This window comes from Mirounga angustirostris, unplaced genomic scaffold (genome assembly GCF_029215605.1).
Source record: "Mirounga angustirostris isolate CCGP_5_RB_7025 unplaced genomic scaffold, mMirAng1.0.hap1 SCAF_132, whole genome shotgun sequence".
Lineage (NCBI taxonomy): Eukaryota > Metazoa > Chordata > Mammalia > Carnivora > Phocidae > Mirounga > Mirounga angustirostris.
Window position 1 is genome coordinate 1 of NW_026991840.1, and position 20,023 is coordinate 20,023.

The following is a 20,023-nucleotide window of genomic DNA, read 5'->3' on the forward strand; positions in this document are numbered from 1 at the left end:
TCTGTAAAATGGGGATGCTGACATCCACCTCCCAGGGCTGCCTTGAGAGGAAGACCAGCCCCAGCGCAGATAGTGCTGTGATGCCCAAGCTGCATAAAGAGTAGCTGGGGAAGCAGATGTTCCCATTGTGTCTGGGGGCCTTAGAGATGGATGGTGCTGGGGAACACAAAGGCAAGTGGCATCCTCTGGCCATTTCCATTCCCCTTGTTACATACAGTTAGACACCCAGCTAGAGACCTCTGTGTTTGTGACCTAGGGGTCATGCTGGGGAAGCCAGGCATAGTGTATTCCAGACCACACTGGAGGAGCTTAGCGGGAACGGGGAGGGCAGGGAAGAGAAGCATTTGTGCAAAAGGGCGGGGATCGAGGGTAGATGATTGGGTGGTCCAAGTGCACTACAGGCTGTGAGTGCGCGCGCCTCGGGTCAGAGGAGGGGTGAGGGGTACCTGGCGGGAAGGAGAAAAAGCCCCCCACCCCGCCCACCCACTCGCGGAATCGCATGCGCACTGGGGACCTGGTGGAGAGGGCTTTTGTTGGGAAAGCGGGCGGGCTGGAGGGGTCCGCGCATGCGCAGGCTGCCCAGCCGCGGGGGGTGCGCGGAGAAAAGGGGCGGGGTGGTCGGAGCTGCTGTGCTGGCAGCAGTAGGCGAGGGCGCGGCTGCGGGGTTCCTGGTGCTGAGGACGGACGCCATTGGAGCCCCAGGGAAGGTAAGGATCCAGCCTCAGACCGGACCGGGAGAGGGCGAGTGGAACCCGGCACGCTGCGCCCTCCCCACCCCCACACCCGGATCTGAACAAAGCCCAGGCACTCAGAACCCGAGCCCTATTAGACCCACGGTCTAGGTAGGACCCTCCCCCACCCCCACCCCCACTCCCACCCCACCCCCCGCCGCCCTCTCCCTCCAGGAGACGCAGGGCTCTCTGATCCGAGCCCTACTTATACCGGAGCCCGCGATCCGAACCCCTTTAGCAGACCCGTGTGCTCCCTGCTGAGCTACCTTAGAGCGGAGGCCCTACCCCCACCCCAACCACTCCTAGATCAGTCCCAACCAGCTGACCCCGTTGCCCCCTTCCTGGAGTTGCCATCCTGGGGGTTGAGACCTCTAGCGCTCCAATCCATGTCTCACCTAGTCCGAGCCCCCACCGCCCCACCCCTGGAGCTCCTCCTGTATGAGCCCAACCCAGACCTGAATCAGCTGAACTCCCCCGCCCGGACCTAGCCAGAAGGTCTCCGGATTCAGTTTCGCATAAGCTTTCCGGGGCTCCTGTTGTCTAAGCCCTCTCATGTCATCTGCTCCCCTTTCATCGTTAAATCAAAGCCCTTTGTTTCTCCCTGTCTCAGTGCACATCCCCTGTGGGACTCTTCAGACCCAAGCCCGCCAGTCCACCCCCTATTCAAATCTAGCCGCTGAGATGGGGAGCCTGCCCATCCTAAACTCCCCCTTAAGTGCGGGGTCTCCTCCGACCACCTCTCTCCCTCTCCTAGAGCTCTGTTAGATTCTCTGACAGAATCTAACCCAACTGATACCCCCTCCCCCCGTGTTTCCCCCGTGTTCCCCCCGCCCCCTCCACCGCCTCGTACTGCCTAGTAACCTGATGATTGCCGCCCCCCCCCCCCACCTCCAGAGAGATCCCACTGGATCCTGCCCCCTCCCCCTGAAGAGGCCTCACCCTCCCTCCCAGGCTGAGCTCTCTTCTCCTTGGGACCCCCAGCATGGCTGAGGGAAGCTACCGCATGGAATCGGAAACCTACAACGTTGAAGACATGGACGAGGGTAGTGATGAAGTCGGGGAGGAGGAGATGGTTGAAGGAAACGACTATGAAGAATTCGGTGCTTTTGGAGGCTACGGCACCCTCACCAGCTTTGACATCCGTATCCTCAGAGCCTTTGGGAGCTTGGGTCCAGGCCTTCGCATCTTATCGGTGAGGACCCTGGTGGGCCACCCGCTGGCCCTGGGCCTTCTCCCCCTCCCCCCCGCCCAAGCTGCTGGGGGTGGGGGTGGGGCGGTGGATGAAAGGGAGGGTTGAGTGGGGAAGGACTGCCCAGCTTCCCCAGCCTTCCCTCTCCTGCTCGGAGAAAGGGGGCTTGGGAAGGTCTGGGGGGTGGTGGGAGCTGGCTGCAGGGAGGAGGCTGGCCAGCACAGGGAAGCATGCTGGGAGCACGGAGAGCTGTCTGCCTTCCCCTACCCTTCTCTCTGGCCTTACAGAATGAGCCTTGGGAACTGGAAAACCCTATGCTGGCTAGGACTCTGATGGAGGCATTTCAGCTGGATCCAGAAACACTTGCCAATGAGGCTGCTGCCCGTGCCGCCAACGTAGCCCGCGCGGCCGCCTCCAACCGTGCTGCTAGGGCCGCCGCCGCCGCCGCCCGTGCCACCTATAATCAGGTGGTCGCTCAGCGCCCGGTGGCCACAGACCCGGCTGCAGGACAAGATACCCAGCCCGTGACCTGTGCGGCCCAGGCTCAGGCAGCCGCCCCTGAGACAACCCGTGCTGCTCCGCACGTCTCCCAGATGCTAGTCAACAGTGAGGTGGCCGCCCCGGGGGCTCCGGCCACGTCCACACAGCCCCAGACGGCCTCCCAGGTGCAGGAGGCCGCTACCGAGGGCCCTAGTACCGCCCGTGCTTTCGCTCAGGCTCCCGGTGCTAGTGAGATGGATGCCACCCGGCCCAAGACAGCCTTCCTGGGTCAGAACGATGTCTTTGATTTCACCCAGCCGGCAGGTGTCAGTGGCATGGCCTTCCCACGCCCCAAGAGACCCGCCCCAGCCCAGGAGGCTGCCCCAGAGGGCCCCAGTGCCGCCTCTTCGGGGGTGCCCCCGGCAGCACCTGCCAGGGAGGGGGCAGCCACCCGGCCCAAGACCACCAAGTCCGGAAAGGCTCTGGCCAAGACTCGGTGGGTGGAGCCTCAGAATGTTGTGGCAGCCCCTGCCACCAAGGCCAAGATGGCCCCGAGCATCCCTGAGCCCGAGGGTGCAGCTGCCACCGCTCAGCACAGTGCTGAGCCCTGGGTCAGGATGGGAGGCAAGAGGACCAAGAAGGTGAGACCTCCCTGCTATCTCCAGCCCCCCTTGCTCCCCTCCGTTCTCTGCTCAGTCCTCTTCTCTGCCCCCTCCCCTCCCTTCCCCTCTCCCCCTTGTCTCAGCTTGTGCGTGTTTGTCCAACACAGTGCGGTAGCGTGCTCTGACTGCACGAAGCCTCTGTCCTCAAGCCTGGAGGGAGAAGAGGTTGGCTCAGTGCCGGGCACGTAGTAAGCACTCAGCACACGTCATCTGCTGTTTGTACTACTTGACTTCCAAGTACCTGCTCTGGTTAAGATGTGTGCAGGGCACTTTTGCTCGGCCAGCCTGGTAGCCCTGGGCCTCTCCTCTCTCTCACGCTATAGTCCAAGCACCTGGATGACGAATATGAGAGCAGCGAGGAGGAGAGAGAGCCTTCTGCGGTCCCACCGACCTGGAGAGCATCGCAGCCCCCATTGATGGTGCGGGCTCAGGTGGCTCCCCGGCCCCCAATGGCCCTGAGGTCCCAGGTACCCTCAAGACACGTACTGTGCTTGCCACCCCGCAACGTGACCCTTCTGCAAGAGAGGGTAAGAAACCTGCCTTTCCCCCCATCTCCCTCTTCTCCTCTCCTGTGGGCCAGTTCTTGGAGGTCACCCATGCCTTGATCTACCTGTGTGCTCCTCCTTCTCCAGGCGAATAAGTTGGTGAAATATCTGATGATTAAGGACTACAAGAAGATCCCCATCAAGCGCTCAGGTGGGCAACCTGGGCCCCCTCCCCGAGCTCTGCCCTTCCACTGTCCCGTCCGGCATCAGATGTCTCCACCGAGCACGCCCAGCTGATCGCTCCATTGGCACAGTATGGGGGGGGGGGGCGGGGGGTCCCGACGGTGCTCCCCTCAGCAGGGCTGACCGAGGGGCTGCTGCAGCTCTTTGGCCCCTGCTCAGCCCAGGTGCTCTCTCCACCTCTCTCGCCTCTTGCAGACATGATGAAGGACGTCATCCGGGAATACGACGAACATTTCCCTGAGATCATTGAACGAGCAACATATACTCTGGAGAAGGTGGGCAAGTGCCCGGGCAGCTCACTGTGGTACAAGAGCTGCAGGGAAGCCTTGAGCCCTGCAGCCCCTTGAGGCCCTCTTTCGGTACTACCTGCTCTGGGAAGGCTTCCCTAGCTTCTCCTCCTGGGAGCGTCCACTGCGTACTTGCTTCCCCGGAGGTTTCCTCTCCCTCAGATTCCTTCAGTGTCTCTGGTCTCCTGAAGTGGGTCCTACTGCTTTGGCCAGTGCCAGAGCTCCCACAGGGCAGTCCCTCTGCAGCCTCTCTTCTCGAGCCTTCCCCATAACTTCGGCGTCCCTGCCGAGGGAAAGTTCTAACGGGGAACTGAGGGACTGCCTGCAGGGCAGGCAAGTGTGGGTTTCTGCTCTCATGTGTTTCCTCCCCCACGTAGAAGTTTGGGATCCATCTGAAGGAAATTGACAAGGAAGAACACCTGTACATTCTCGTGTGCACACGGGATTCCTCAGCTCGCCTCCTGGGAAAGTAAGAAAGGGCAGGAGGGTTGTGGCCTTCCTCACTGGTGCCTCCCCCTCCCCGTCCCCTCAGAGAAACGGGAAAACAGGGCTTTGGTGCCTGGCAACGGCTCCCACCCACAGGTAGTGGTGCCCGGTGATTAGGGGATGAAAGGGGAAGTGGCCTGGGGTGAAGCCTTGCTGCTCTCAGGACCCCCACGTCCACCCCCCTCCGCCCGCTGCCACCTCCCCGCCCCATCTTCCTAGGAAAGCAGGCTCCTTGTTGCCTGCCTCCTCCTGCTACGCGCCTGGCCTGGGCTTGGCAGAGTGATCCTGGGGGAAGGAAGCTTCCCATCCAGTGTAACTCCCGACGCTTAAAGGGCAGGGAAGGTCTGGATGTGCCTCCGGACACACTGTTGCCAAGTGGTGGCTCCCCGTCTGACCCCATCCTGGCCGGAACTCTGGGAGGGAGTGTTCGCATCCACATTTGAGGCGTGAAGCGATTCAGTCTCAGACAGAGGAATGAATGGTCTGCATGAGAGAGCAAGCCAGATGTAGAGTGGGAAGAACCGCCCGGTAGCCCAGCCATCCGGGAAGAGCTAGTTGGGTGAGCCAGCCCTAGTCCCTCGGGCAAATGGCTGCTGGACAGGATCCCTCTTCCTACACCTTCAGGACCAAGGACACTCCCAGGCTGAGCCTCCTCTTGGTGATTCTGGGAGTCATTTTCATGAATGGCAACCGTGCCAGCGAGGGTGAGTGGCTGGACCCGCAGCTGGGGGGTTGCCCACAGTCCCAGCTTCGTGTGCTAAATTCTCGTGGCTCTTCTCCCCTCACAGCTGTCCTCTGGGAGGCACTACGCAAGATGGGACTGCGCCCTGGGTAGGATTGGGCTCTCGGCTCCTGCCCCTCGGTGTTGTCCTTGGGCACCGATGGCCCCAGGGTGGGATTAGCCTGGGGGCCTAGTGCAGGGGAGTGGACCTCCTGGCCTGGGCAGAGCGCAGAGGGTCCCACCGGGGTGCATGGGGAAATGGTCCTGAACTCTCAGCCCCTCTCTGCTCCATGTCCCCTCTCTGTCCCCAGATGGGACCCAAGAGAACCCATCAGAATTAGGGGTTCCGATCACACCCTTGCCTAGGGCATCCCTGACATGTGGCCCTATGGCCCCTGCTGCCACCCCAGGCCTCCATGGGGATGCCCCCCCCCCCCCCCACAGTCTGGGAAGCTGTCCATCCTGCTAGGGAGTGCTCCTGCCCACCTCCGGGCACCGCCCCTGTGTGTAGTCATGGATTCCTTTCTTGGCCCTCAGGGTGAGGCACCCATTCCTTGGAGATCTGAGGAAACTCATTACGGAGGACTTCGTGAAGCAGAAGTAAGTAGTGGCCAAGTTAACTTCGTCTCACACTCGTGCACTCCTCGTGGGCTGATGTGGCTGAGCAAGCCATTCCCCATGCCAGATCTTAGAGCCAGAGGGATGGGTGTCTCTGGTGTGGGGGTTGGGCGGGGTACGTGAGTGTTGGCGGGGAGGGAATTCCAGCGCAGCCTTGGGGAAAGGGAGTCGAAGTCGGCAGAGGACACGGCGCAGGGTGTATTGGAACCACCGTGCCATTTGGTACCTGCCCTGTAGGCGGCTGGAGAATGTCTCCCGCTTTACATCCCGGGAACCTGGGGCTCAGAGAGTAGAAGTCTTGAGTACGGCCCCGGCTGCTAAGGGCCCCATTTGGTCCCGGAGCCCAGCCCTCCTAACTTTCCGGTCAGGCCCAGCCTGTCCTCGGTCCTCGGAGAACACACGCGTGCGCTCACACGGGCACAACAGACTGGCCCAGACACGCGCATGCGCGCACACGCAAAGTGGGGAGTACGCACGGAGTGTGCCGCTTTTCTCCCCTTTCCGATCCTCTTCTATGGCGGACTGTCCCAGGGTTCCGCCAGGCGGTGGACGGGAGCCTGCGATGGAGTGTGCTCATAGCAGGGGGCCTGAAGCAATGGCTCCTGGGTTTACAACACAATCCAAGGGGGATCTGGGTTCATTGTGACAAGGGGCGTGAAACTTGGGGCCTTCCTACGAACAGATACCCGACACGTGTCCCACCCCGCACCTCCACGTGGCTTCTTCTGGGCAGGACCAGTGGCCTGAGGCTTTGTAGGCCTCAGTCCTGGAGGCAGAAACCCTGGGAGTGAGCGTGGGAGTGAGGCATGGGCCGGAGGGCCGGAGGGCCGGAGGGCCGGGACAGTCCTCCCGCAGGAGCTGGGCTGCAGTATCCGGGCTGGGAAGGGCCTACCCGGGAGCCCCTGGTGCGACGACAGGTCTGCCTGGCTGGAAGCAAACGTTTCTCTTCCTCTTGCATTGAGGTACCTGGAATACAAGAAGATCCCCAATAGCAGCCCACCCGAGTATGAATTCCTCTGGGGCCTGCGAGCCCGCCACGAGACCAGCAAGATGAGGGTGCTGAGATTCATCGCCCAGGTAACAGGGGAGCCTCTGTTTGGGGCCAGGCGGTGGGGTGGGAGTTTGGTGCTTGCCATACCCTCTCTGTTTCTTGGCTACGGCCTCCCCCTCAGGCTGTTGGTCCAGTGAGGATCCAGACAGGTTCCTAAGTAGGTCACTTACCCAAGTTCACAGGTGCAGTAAGTGTGAGGGATGGGGTGAGGCCCCGGGGCTGGCACGGAGTCATAGGAGAGTCGGATTCCAGTGGCCTCGACTTGCCTCGTGACCACGCCCAGCCCACGGGAGGGCGTACGGCAGGAAGCAGGTGCTCCGTGAACGTGGGGTAGCTGTGCGCATGGTGTCTGTTACCCCACTGCAGAATCAGAACCGAGACCCCCGGGAGTGGAAGGCTCATTTCTTGGAGGCTGTGGATGATGCTTTCAAGACGATGGATGTGGATATGGCTGAGGAACATGCCAGGGCCCAGATGAGAGCCCAGATGAACATCGGGGATGAAGCTCTGATTGGACGCTGGAGCTGGGATGACATACAGGTGGAGCTCCTGACCTGGGATGAGGATGGAGATTTTGGCGACGCCTGGGCCAGGATCCCCTTCGCTTTCTGGGCCAGATACCATCAGTACATTCTGAATAGCAACCGTGCCAACCGGAGGGCCACGTGGAGAGCTGGCGTCAGCAGTGGCACCAACGGTGGGGCCAGCACCAGCATTCTAGATGGGCCCAGCACCAGCTCCACCATCCGGACCAGAAATGCCGCCAGAACGAGTGCCAACTTCTTCTCCTGGATCCAGTGAGATTTGCAGTGGATACCTGAAACTCCGAGGGAGGGGGTGGGAAGGGGCTGTGAGAAGTCAAGTCGGGGGCAGGCCTGGGTGGTGCAGTGGGGGAACAAGGAGTTGTGAGAGACACTTGTTTGTTTCTTCATGTCTCCCCCACCCCCACCCCCCCCCCCCGTCTCATGTCTACTGATAGTTCTGCTTTTGTGTCTTGTGTTACAGACAACGCTGATGAACCGCGGCCGTCCCTCACCAAGCCGGAGTGCCTCCTCGGATCCCTCCTTCACACAGCACTCTAGGCAGCTTCTACCTGCCCATCCAAGATGGCATGCAAGATGAAGCTCTCTTTGCCCTTCCTGCTTTTGTTGTGTGCTTTTGTTGTGCGCTTTTGTCGTGTTTTCATGTTTTTGGTATCAGTGTTACAGTAAAGTTGCAAAATTACTTGGGACGTTTCCTCCTTTATTTGCGCACGTACCTGTGCACGTGGTGCTCTGAGCGGCACGTGGCTGGGGGCTCCGACATGGACACTGCCCGCCTCTGCCTGGAAGGCAGCAGGTGTGGGGAGGGTGCCGAGAAGATGTGGAGAGGTGTCAGCTGAGTGTCCAGGCCATGAGTTTCGAGAGGCTCCTGTCCGCATAGTGACATGATTTCCTCCACGGTACAACCGCAGTTAAGACGCCAGTGGTGGGGGCAGTGGCAGGAAAAGGGATGGCGTGGAAGGCTGTGGGTTGGTGCCACTGTCCCTCCCACCAAGGAACAGGGTCCACAGACATCCACCAAGACCCACCTCCTCCACCCCATCTTTGGAGGCGCCATCTTGGAGCCCTTCCCTCCTCCTCCACACAACTTCAGCACCTCATCCCTCCCTCAGATGGAGCCTCAAGGACAACGAGATAGGCCTCGGCGACATTCTCTCCCCTCCAGCAGGTTGAAGGAGGAGCCATTATTGCCCACAGAGTAGGTTCAATGAAAACAGACCTCGACAGCCTGTGACCCTGACCCGAGGCCTGTTGGTGGGCTCCGGAGCTCTTCTTCACTGGGAACAGGGCCGTCCCCGTGAAGCCAAGGCCCGGGCCTATGTCCTGGTGTCTTCAAGGGCCGGGTGGTCCCTGCAGGAGTGGGGCTGGGACTGCAATTCCTCCAGCGGACGGCAGTGAGAGCAGAGACGCCTGGGAAGGGCTCAGTGGCAGGCTGGGACAGTGTCCGGAGCTCTGTCGGCTCCCTCAGTGATGTCCACACTTGGCAGGACGAGGCCCCAGGTTAAGAAGTAGGAGTGAGTCGGGTAAGGGCCCCTGCACCCCATTGCCTCTTTTCCCCGAGAAGAGGTTCCCTTCTCTCCCCCAGACTGGGCTCCTGACCCAGATCCAGGCCCATGATTTCACAGGCCCAGTGAAGAATGAAAAACGTGGGCCCCCTTGCTCAAAAATGATGAAGAATTCCGAGAGAGCCACGGCTTGGGCTTGAACCAGGTGTGCAGCCCCTCCGCGCACAGGGTCCTATGGGGCTGCATAGGTCACACCCCCAGGAAGCTAACTGTGTAAGGTTTCCTCCCCCTAAAGTCGGGCTTCAGGTGGTTTCTGCCTTGCTGGCCACTGCTGTGGTTTCTGCCTGCCCGGCGGCTGGGTCCCTGCTTGGCCACGAGGACACCGTGATTCCGACAGAATTTGAGTCCCCTTCACCTTGGCTTTACTGACGCATGGTCTGGGATGTGAGAGGGATGAAGGATGCCTGGGAGCCCAGTCCTGCGGTGACGAATGATTCGAGCCTTTTCTGGTCCTCTCACCCTGGGAACCTCCCAGGACCCTGCTGGTGCCCACAGCAGGCACAGGCCTTTCCATGGATGAGGGTGCAGCCACTCACCCAAGGCCACGGGCAGGAGTTTGAGCACTGGGTGCAGAGGACACCTGAGATACGGCCTCTCATCTGGAAAGGAGGAGAAAGCAGCTCTCAGAGACAGACCGGGTGCCAGCTGGTGAGGGTGCCACCTCCCCAGGCCTGTGGGCTTGCAACACTCCCCTCTTCCATCCTCCTTTCCCCTGGCTGGCCTATCCAGGTGGGGGGTAGGGGGATGGGGGGTGGGGGTGGCGGGCTTCCCCAGAGTCGGAGCCGCACTCTGCACTACTCAACGGGTAGTTGAGAGCAGGGTGGGCGGGGAGGAAGAAAGCAGTGGGGTGGCCTCTGGGACAGGGAGGAAGGAGCGCCCAGGGGAATGCTGACAGACTGACTGGCAGGCAGGTCACCTGGGAGGCTGCCCGCCTGCTCCCTCACAGGGCAAACGTGACACCAAGGCAGGTGTCCTTCCTGGGACCCCAACCCAAAACCCTTCAAGGCTAAATGCATGCTCTGCCCACCGCAGCCGGCTCCCACTGCCTCGGAGGGGCTCACAGGGTCGTGAGAGCGACACCCCCATCTCTCACCACTCTCCAACAATAGCCACCCTCCCCCAGCCAGGCTGCCCTTACCACTTCCCATCTCCCTTCACCGGGCCAGATCCAAACCCCTCATGGCTTCCCTGCCCCCAAGGCTCATCCTGGGCTTTCAAGACTCCCACCACCCTCCCAGCCTCCTGAGACATCAGGTTTGGCGGTATCCTGGGCATCCATCCCGCTCCTCCTCCTCCTCCTCTTTGTCAGGCCCTGGGGCCCGGTTCTCTGGGTGCAAGACCTCATTCCATCCTCGCTGATACTCTGCGGGGGCTACTGTTCCCCATGGCGCACGTGGCAAAATGGACCCGGAGAAGGGAAGTGACTCGCCTGAGGTCTCTGTCCTAGCTCTGCCACCACCTGGGCAAGTGACCTTGGCCCAGCCTTTTCTCCCTCTGGCCCTCAGAGTTCCCACCTGTCACAGCACAGGATTGGGCTAGATAGATATACTCTGAAGGTGCCCCAGCTCTGAGGTCCTGTGGGTCTGCTTTCCCAGTCCCAGCATCTCTCTGGGCCTCAAGTTTCCTCGCTGAGTAATAGGGGGTAAGAGCATGTACCCAGCACTGCCTGGCCCAGCTCCCAGGGCGGCTGGGCGCAGCTGGCGTGGCCTGCGCATGAAAGAAGGTAGGAAGTGGGTAAAGCAGTGGGAGAATGACAGGTGCATGGGCCCCTCCCCCACTCTATGCGTGTCTGAGGTGGGGGTCCTCTGGAAAGCACCTGAGGTTGACACCCCTCCCTGACCCTCTGAGCCCCGTGACCTCGGGCAGGTCACTTCACCTCTCAGAGCCTCCATCCCCTCATCTGTGCAGTTAGGGTTACTTACCCTGCTTGCCTCACGGTCCCAAAGACAGTACCGAGCGGTAGAGATTGGAAGTTATCGGAAATCTAGTAGCACCCCAAACCCCATCCCCTTTTCCAGTGAGGAGACTGAGGACCAGTGAGGAGACTGAGGAAATGACTTGACCAATGTCAAGTTCTCAAGTTCCCCGGGTTTCAACTTGGGATGACTCCATATTACAAGTGCCCTTTATTTGGAAACCAACATCATAGAAATGATACAAACCTGCAGGACATCGTACGCTTCAAATATGACTTTGGACGCTTCCCTCACAGCCTCACAGTTTCCCAAGATGCCAGCACTTCAGCATCCACGTCAGAAACGGGCTGTCACACCTGAAGGTGACACAACAGTCCCTTGCCAGGCTTCCTGCCTTGGTCTGTGGTTCAGCCAATACATGCAGTTTTATTTTGTGGTAGTTGACATGTCTACGGGTTGCAGAACTGCAGAAAGGAAAAGCAGCGTGCATACCCAATGACCACAGGAAAGAAGAAAATTACAAAGACAGTGGGGCTAGAGTTGAGGAGGATACGGAGCAAAGCAACTCCCCTACAGTGTCCGTGGATGTCTGAATTTGTACATGGCCTTGGAGAAACTTTAGAGAATTACAGCATGTTGCTTCCTCACGCTGCCTCGAGGGAGGGGATGTCAGAGACAGGTTCTAGGTGAAAGTGAGCCTTCTGAAAGCAGAGAGGGAGGAAACGGAAAGGTGGAGCTCTACTACCACTAGCCCATTGCCTTTAGCCAGGAATCTGAGATGCCTGAGAGCTGGATAAACATGTGCCTTGCGGAAGAGCTGCAGTTGCTAACTAGGCTGTAGCCTGTCTCTGAAGCTGTCTAGGAAACTTTGGGGTCCTAGCCACTGGAACGGGGACACCGTGGAGGACCCCTACGATCAGGCCACCCTCTCAAATCTCCTCCTCTTGCTTTTTTCCCCCTCCACCTGAAAGAGGGGCACAAGGCACAAGGTTGGAGTGCAGTGGGGGCAAAGGTAAGGGCAAAAATCAGTGCAGAAAGACGTTTCCCAGGAGATGGAGTCCAACCAGTGTACTTTCAAATTCTGGTTCTGAAGCGCGCCTTGTTCACCTGTGCGGTGGCGGGGGTGGGTGGGGAGGAGAGCCTGGCTAGAGCCTTCTGCTTGGGGCCCACAAGTACAACCTCGGAACAGAGGTGAAAGGCCCTGAACGCTTCCATTATCACAGGTGTCTGTTTGGCCGTTTAGCCACCTGAGCTCCTCCAAACCAACGTTCTCTTTATCCGCTTTACTGAGGTTTAATTTACAAGCAAAATAATGTCCATTTGGGTGGACAGTTCCATGGACTTTGACAAATGCTACCATCCATGTCACTCCCACCCTAATCAAGACAAAGAACAGGTTCACCATCTAGTGGTGTTCCCTCGCATCCCTTCCCAGTGACTTCCTACCATCCACATCCAGCCTTAGGCCACCACTGACCTTCCCTCTATATCACCATGGATTAGAATTCTCTCCCCTACAGTGCGTTACACACATAAACATGCAGTATGTAATCTTCCGTGTCGGCCTGCCTTCTATTTCTCTGCTTCAATGCTTTGGATATTCATCCACGGGGTGGCACGCATCAGGAGATTAAATCAAAACGGCGGGCACCTGGGAGGCTCAGTTGGCTAAGCACGTGCCTTCGGCTCAGCCCATGATCTCAGGGTCCTGGGATAGACCCCAGGTCAGGGCTCTGTGCTCAGCAGGGAGTCTCTTTTTCCCTCTCCCTCTACCCCTCTCCGCCCACCCCCCACCCCACCCCGCTCCTCCTCTCCCTAGCTCTCGCTCTCTATCTCGAGTCAGTAAATAAGATCTTTAAAAAAATAAATAAATAAAATAAATCAAAATGGCCCCTATTCGCAACCTGATTGTCTCTGTTGAAATCGTACAGCTATACAAAAACGTCCTAGAACTAATAAAGTAATTCATCTAGAGTGCAGGATACAAGACTAAAACACACAAAAAAATCAACCACATTTCTATACACTAGCAAAGAAGTGTTGGAAAAAGAAATTTACCACTCAAAAAAGAAAGTCAACTCTTGGATGTGAATCTAACAAGTGATGCCGGGTACTTATATACTAAAAACAGCAAAACGCTGGAAAACCAAACAAAAGAAGACCTAAATAAATGGAGGAACATACCATGGTCATAGATTAGAATATTTAACATAGCAAAGATGTCAATTCTTCTGAAGTTGATCTCTGGACTTACTGTAATTCCAATGAAAATCCCAGCAGCAGGATTTGTTGTAGACATAGACACAAGCCGATCCTAAAGCTTATGTGGAACCTAAAAACAAACACACAAACAAAAAGAATAGCCAAAAAAGTATGAAAAAAAAATAAATGTGGAGGAATCACATTACCTACATTTAGAACTTTTCAACAAATGTGTGGAAAAAACTGGATCCCCATCTAAAAGAAAAATGATCTCACATCTTATACTAGAACTCACTAGAAAGAAATCTTAGATGGAAATCAAGAATATGAAACTGTAAAACGTTTAGAAGGAAACGACAAAATCTTTGACCTGGGTTTGAGAAAGATGTTCTAGGTAGAACAACTCCACCCTGTCACCACCGCGCCACCTCCATCCCCCCACCCAGCCTCGTTTTCTTTCTGTGAAAAATGCTGTTAAGGGTTTGAGGAGAAAAATCTCAGGATGGGAGAATGTATTTACAATTACCTAAACAACAGAGGGCTTGTATCCAGAGTAGATGAGGAACTGCCAAAACTCAACAGTAAGAAAATAATGGAAAAAATATTTGAAGAGATACATCAATAAAAAGGATATATAGGTGGCAATTGAGCACATGAACAGATGAGCAAACTCACTGGCTCTCAGGCAATGCAAATTAAAACTATGGTGAGATGGCAGTATTCCTATATTAAAATTGCTGAAATTAGAAAAAGCAAGCAAGCAAAAAAAAAAAAAATCCCACAAACACGTGACAATATCAAATGGTGTTGAGGATGGGCAACAACTGGGTTCACCACATGTTGCCGAAGGGAATGTAAGGTGGTACAACCACTTTGGAAAACTATGTTATTGCTTTTTCTAAAGTTAAACATATACTTGCCCATATGACCTAGCAATCTCACCCTGCAGTATTACTCCTAGAGAAATTTCAACTTGAGTTCATACGAAAACCTGTAAGTGAATGTTTGTAGCAGCTCTGTTCATAAACACCCCAAACTAGAAACAACCCAAATATCCTGCAAAAAAGTGTATTCTTTCCAGACAATTAAATACTATTCAATGGTCTAAAGGAATGAAGTATAGATACAGTCAACAATTTGGATGAAACTCAAAAGCATTGCGCTTCGTGATAGAAGCCAGGCTCAGAAGGTTACATTTTATTTTATTTTATTTTTTAAAGATCTCATTTATTTATTTGAGAGAGAGAGAGACTGAGAGAGAGAGAGAGAGAGCACGAGCAGGGCAGAGGGAGAGCGAGAAGCAGACTCCTGGCTGAGCAGGGAGCCCAGTGCAGGACTCCATCCCAGGACCCTGGGATCATGACCTGAGCCGAAGGCAGACGCTTAACCGACTAAGCCAACCAGGCACCCCAGAGGGTTACTTTTTAAACGGTTCCATTTATATGACTTTCTTGAGATGACAAAACTATCATAAAAGAGAGCAAGTCGGTGGTGCCCTGGTTAGGTGTGGAGAAAGAGCGTGACTACAAAGGGATAGCACCAGGGACTTCTTGGGGGCTATAGAAGTGTTCTGAATACATATTGTGATGGTGGCTACAAGAATCTATACATGTGTTCAAATCTCTGGAGCTGGAGGTCCAGAAGAAGTCTACATCACTGAATTTAAAAATACAATTAAGGAACTAATGGCAAAAAAGTTTTTTTCAACCAAAAAATTATTAGAATTGAACAGTAGTGTACTGCGCTTACAGAAAATATTGAATACATTCTTTTAGGATTAAGGAACACCATACCAAATGTCAACCCAGATGAACACAAATGAATGAATAGCTATAGACATGGTAAATATAGGGAGGGTTAATTATTTTACTTTTCAAAAACTTTCTTTAAAAGTTAACTGAATGTTGGGGTGCCTGCTTGGCTCAATGGGTTAAGCGTCTGCCTTCAGCTCAGGTCATGATCCCGTGGTCCTGGGATCAAGCCCCGCGTCAGTCTCCCTGCTCAGCGGGGAGTCTGCTTCTCACTCTCCTCCTGCCCCTCAACCCCACTCGTGCTCTCTCACTCTCACTCACTCTCAAATAAATAAATAAAATCTTAAAATAAAATTAAGTTAAATTAACTGAATGTTGGGGCACCTGGGTGGCTCAGTAGGTTAAGTGTCTGACTCTGGATTTGGGCTCAGGTCATGATCTCAGGCTCCTGAGATTGAGCCCTGCCTTGGGCGCCTTGCTCAGCAGGGAGTCTGCTTGAGATTCCCTCCCTCTCCCTCTCCTTCTTCCCCTCCCCCTACTCACGTGTGCGCGTGCTCTCTCTCTCTCTCTCTCTCTCTCTGTCAGGTAAAAAATAAATCTTAAAAAAAGTTAACTGAATGTTTAGAAAACCAAAAACAATGCGTTGTGGGGGATACAATGTATATATAAATAAAGTCTATGGAAACAAAAGCAAACAGATGGGAGTGTAGAAATTAAAGCATACTATATAAGTTTTTCCTTTGTACGTGAAGAAAAATTTTATCATCGAAGGTGAAAGCCCTAATTTTAACTATGTGTAATATAATCCCTACAGGAACCACTTACATATAAAACAAAAGGAATAAGTATTAAACCAAGATAGAGATTAAAATTGGGATACTGAAAAATACTTCAGTTATGCATAAGGGGGTGAGGGAATTGGGTTAAAGAAAGAATGAAAAGACAAATAAAGGAAAGAAGGAAATAAAAGAAGGAAGGAACGAAGCAAGAAAGCTAGAAAGAAGGAAAGAAAAAGAGAAATAAAGCTACTCAAAATAAGAGGATGAAGTTAAAGCCAATCATACCTATACTTAAGCTAATTGTATATGTTCCAAACTTTCCCAATAAAAGGCCCAGATTGCTAGGCGGGAGAGCTGCAAGACGCCGCAATATGCCATTGAATAGAAACTCACTTTTTTTTTTTCATTTTAAGTTTTTCTTTAAAGTCTTATATAAGATTACTCTATCCCTGTATCTTGTCAATGTTTCTTCCTCCTGTTTGCAGCTTTCCTTTCCTACTTGTCGAGATTTGGCTTTACCTTCAAGGATCATTTTGTGGTTTTTGTCTAGTTTTAGTCTAGTGGTAGCCACCTTGCTAGGGTGAACGGACAGTCGTGCCGTTCGCCTTCTCACGCTGTACTCATTCAATGTAGATGACGTGTTTCTTCCTGTAAACCTGGACTATTTTGCCAGTTTGCTGGCCTTGGTCGTGTCCTGGCACAACCTGTACCTCATCATCCTTTCAGGTGGGCATGGATCGAAGGTTGTACTTCTGTCTCAGCCCTTTAGAAAGACAGGAAGGCCTAACCTTCCTGCGAATGTGGGAGGGTGCACTGAAATGCCTTTTCTGGTTCTTGCTCCAGTCGGAAGTCACAAAGGGATTGAACTTCATGTTGGCTGCCGGCACTTCAGTGATGGCTGCAAAAGGCAAGAGTGAAACTCGCTCTAATATGGAGACAGAGCTAGGTTAAATGCAAAAGGGTTGAAAAAGAGATGCCATGGGAACATGAATTGTAAGAAAAACAGTTCTAAAAGTGGCTCAGTTAAATTTTAGGACCAGGAGTGTTACTAATGATACACAGGGATATTTAATAATGATAAAAGCATCAATTAATCAGGAAAACGTAATGATCAGGTGCCCTGGAAAATAGAACTTTAAATTTCATAAAGTGAAAACTGATAGAACTTAAAAGACATAAACGCGAATCCTTTTAATAGTTGGAAATTTCAAAAATTCTCTCAGCTTTTGATATAGCAAATAGAGAGAAGGTCAGTAGTTATAAAAAAGACTTTAACAACGCTATCAGCTAACTCGACTTAATTATAGTACATTCCACCCAATAGCAGTAGAATACACACTTTCTTTAAAAGCACATGGAACATGCACCAAGCAGGAGCCTATCACGGGTTATAAAGTAATACTCCATCGGAGAAGAAGGACTGAAATCCATGTCGTGGGTGTTCTTCGGGCACAATGGAATTAAACGAGAAATCTATAACAAGAGGATTTCTAGAGAATCCACAAAACTTTGAAATTAACCCACGGACTTCAAAATAACACAGGCCCAGAGACGAGGCACTTAGGGAAATTTGAAAGTCATCTGTGTCTATATTAGGAAAGAAGAAAGGTTTAACATCAATAAAATACAAAACGAAGATGCTACAAAAAGATGTAAAAAACAAACTGAGAGGAAGTAGAAAGAAGGAAGCAAAAAGGCTATCAGAAGCTGACGTTCACATGTGGAATTTAAGAAATAAGATGAACACAGGGGAAGGGAAGGAAAGATAAAACAAGAAAAAACAGAGAGGGAGGCAAACCATAAGAGACTCTTAACTCTAGGAGAGGAACTGAGGGTTGCTGAAGGAGAGGTGGGTGGGGGGATGGGGTAACTGGGTGATGGGCATTAAGGAGGGCACGTGATGGGATGAGCACTGGGTGTTATACTGAATGGATGAATCATTGAACATTACATCAAAAACCAATGATGTACTTACTATACCTTGGCTAACTGAATTTAAATTAAAAAAAAGAAAGAAAGAAAAGAAAATCCGGTCCCAGAGACGGAGAACATTTACATAATACAGAACTTTCTTGTGTATCTGTATATATAAAAGTCTCTTTCAAGTCAATCAAGGGAACACATAACTTGTTTTAAACATGGACAAAATACTTGCACAGACATTTCCCTAAAGACGATACATGTAAGATAATTAAACACATGTGAAGCTGCTTAAAATTATTAGTCAACAAGAAAATAAAACTTAAAACCGAAAGGAGATCGCGTACTACAACTGCCCGAAGGGCTACGTCCAAATGGCTGACAATGATGACAAGGCCTGGTAAGGTGGAGCCACTGTGGTTTTCATCCATGTCGGTGTAAAGACGAGGCGCTTTTCAAAAAAGTTTGGCAGATGAGATCGGGCGCGTTCAGGGTGGTATGGCCGACGATGCGGCTAAACATGCTACAATGTACAGGACAGCCTCCCACAGCAAAGAATTCGTCAGTCCAGACTGTCAATAGTACCACTGTTGAGAAATCCTGTCACCAGGTTACACATAAGCTAAGTCACTAATGCCAAGATTAAAATTCTCAGAAACTAGGTAGTCTCTGAACGTTAGCCAGAAACCATTCAATTCTAATAAATTGTTCAAAAACAAACAAACAAACAAAAAACCCAAAAAAGTTTGGCAGTTTCTTACTAAGTTAGGCATGCAAGTACCATGTAGTCCTAGGTATTTAATTCAGAAAAAGAAAAGCATATGTCCACACCAAACCCGTATGTGAATGTGGGTAGCAGCTTTATTCATAATATCTCCAAACCAAAAACATCCTAAACATCCATCGGTTGGTGAATGGAGAGCAAACTGTGGAATAGCCATACAAAGTATCAAAGACAAACAAACTGCCAACGTACACAATGCTTGGGCATATCAAAAGTATTACATGGAAGACTGGAAACCGTATACTGCATGCTGTCGGATTCATTTGGCATATAATTCTTGAGAGGTTAAAGCTCAAAGGAGCCAAGGGAGCTTGGTGGTTGCCCACAGCTAGAGGTGGAGCAAGGAGAGTGACTTGGAAGGCACAGGAGGGCACTTTGCAGGGCACTGGAAATGTTCCCTATCTTGACACTGGTGGTAGTTATACACATGTTTCAGTTTGTCAAAAATCATCAGACTGTACACTTAAATAGGTATAGTTTATTGAATGTAACGTATATCTCAACAAAACAAAAAAATAAACAGAACACAGATGTTTTACGTATTAAAAATAATTGAAAGCAAGAACTGTATTGGATACATCTTCGACAGGTAACACGTGGTGAGGAGAGATTAGTGCATTAGATGATGGATCAGATAAACATATCCAGAAAAAAGTAGAGAGAGAAAAGATGATGGAAAATACAGAATGGGTAGGAAGAGAATCAGTGGATGCAGAGGCTAACACAGGTGTAACATATTTCAATTGGAGTTAAGTGATGAGACGACAGAGAAAAGTGCCTAGGCAGTATTTGAACAGATAAGGGTGTGGTGTTTCCAAAGCTGATGAATAACAGCTTGCTCAAGACTCAAGGAAGACTAAGAATCCCAAGCAAGATAATTCTAAAGTAAACATCTTTTAAACTTTACACTGTCAAACCAAAAAAAAAAAAAAAAAAAAGGCAGTAAAAAGAGAACATCATGAAAGGAACCAGGGGGTCAATAAAAGTATGGGCCTCAGAATAGGACAATGAGAGTGACAATTGACTTTCAAACCTAAACAAGAAGTCCAGAGTGTGTAGAAAGATATATTCAAAGTGCTGAAGGAATGTAACTGCCAACTTAGGGCTCTATAATCAGGAAAAACACCCTCCAAGATGAAGGGGAAATAAAGGCACTTTCAGACAAACAAAACAATGAATGTTTCATATTCCTATTATATGATCCAGCCATCACGCTTCTTGGTAGTTACCGAAGTTGAGTCGAAAACATTTGTCCACTCTGAAGCCTGCACACAAAAATTTATAGCAGCTTTATTCATAATTGCTAAAACTTGGATGCAATCGTTCCATCATGGTGACGACAGTAAATAACAGTGTATTATATACTTGAAATTTGCTGAGGGCTTACATACCAAGTGTCCTCACCACCCAAAAAAAGGGTAACTATGTTAATTCGTTTGATCATGGTAGTCATCCCACTGTGTTTATCAAAACGTTATGTTGTATCACCTAAATATATGCAATTATTACTTGTCAACCATAGCTCAGTAAAGCTGAAACAGAAGATGACCTGCAAAAGGTAAGTGAATAAACTGTGGTACACCCATATAACGTCCGTATTCAGCGACAAGA

General features: G+C 52.1%; 1 protein-coding gene, 1 non-coding gene and 1 pseudogene across 6 annotated transcripts; 2 read left to right on the plus strand and 1 right to left on the minus strand.

The window, feature by feature from the left end:
• The first annotated feature begins 567 nt into the window (after positions 1-567).
• LOC135363362 (melanoma-associated antigen D4) lies at positions 568-8,177 on the plus strand. Of its 5 annotated transcripts, none has more exons than XM_064583906.1 (13): positions 568-707; positions 1,626-1,923; positions 2,208-3,041; positions 3,386-3,589; positions 3,695-3,758; positions 3,986-4,065; positions 4,455-4,546; positions 5,188-5,267; positions 5,352-5,394; positions 5,822-5,884; positions 6,865-6,979; positions 7,320-7,750; positions 7,959-8,177. In XM_064583906.1, the coding sequence occupies exons 2-13, from the start codon at positions 1,714-1,716 to the stop codon at positions 7,966-7,968; spliced, it is 2,226 nt and encodes a 741-aa protein (XP_064439976.1). In that variant the 5' UTR covers positions 568-707; positions 1,626-1,713; the 3' UTR covers positions 7,969-8,177. The 5 variants fall into 5 exon arrangements, with proteins under 5 accessions (XP_064439976.1, XP_064439977.1, XP_064439980.1 ...); XM_064583907.1 differs by having other exon boundaries at positions 1,713-1,923; XM_064583908.1 differs by having other exon boundaries at positions 581-707; positions 1,683-1,923.
• LOC135363363 (small nucleolar RNA SNORA11) lies at positions 6,467-6,597 on the plus strand. Its single transcript, XR_010409004.1, has one exon. It is a non-coding gene; the product is annotated as a small nucleolar RNA SNORA11 (small nucleolar RNA).
• Positions 8,178-16,111: 7,934 nt separating the features above from the next.
• Positions 16,112-16,580, minus strand: LOC135363361 (large ribosomal subunit protein uL24-like; annotated as a pseudogene).
• Between the last annotated feature and the right edge of the window lie 3,443 nt (positions 16,581-20,023).

What these genes read in the sequence shown, in the direction of transcription:
- LOC135363362 (XM_064583906.1), top strand. Translation starts at nt 1,714, where the DNA reads ATGGCTGAGGGAAGCTACCGCATGGAATCGGAAACCTACAACGTTGAA. An exon ending in CAGGCCTTCGCATCTTATCG is followed by an intron (nt 1,924 to 2,207) that starts GTGAGGACCCTG and finishes CTGGCCTTACAG; the next exon opens with AATGAGCCTTGGGAACTGGA. An exon ending in CAACATATACTCTGGAGAAG is followed by an intron (nt 4,066 to 4,454) that starts GTGGGCAAGTGC and finishes TCCCCCACGTAG; the next exon opens with AAGTTTGGGATCCATCTGAA.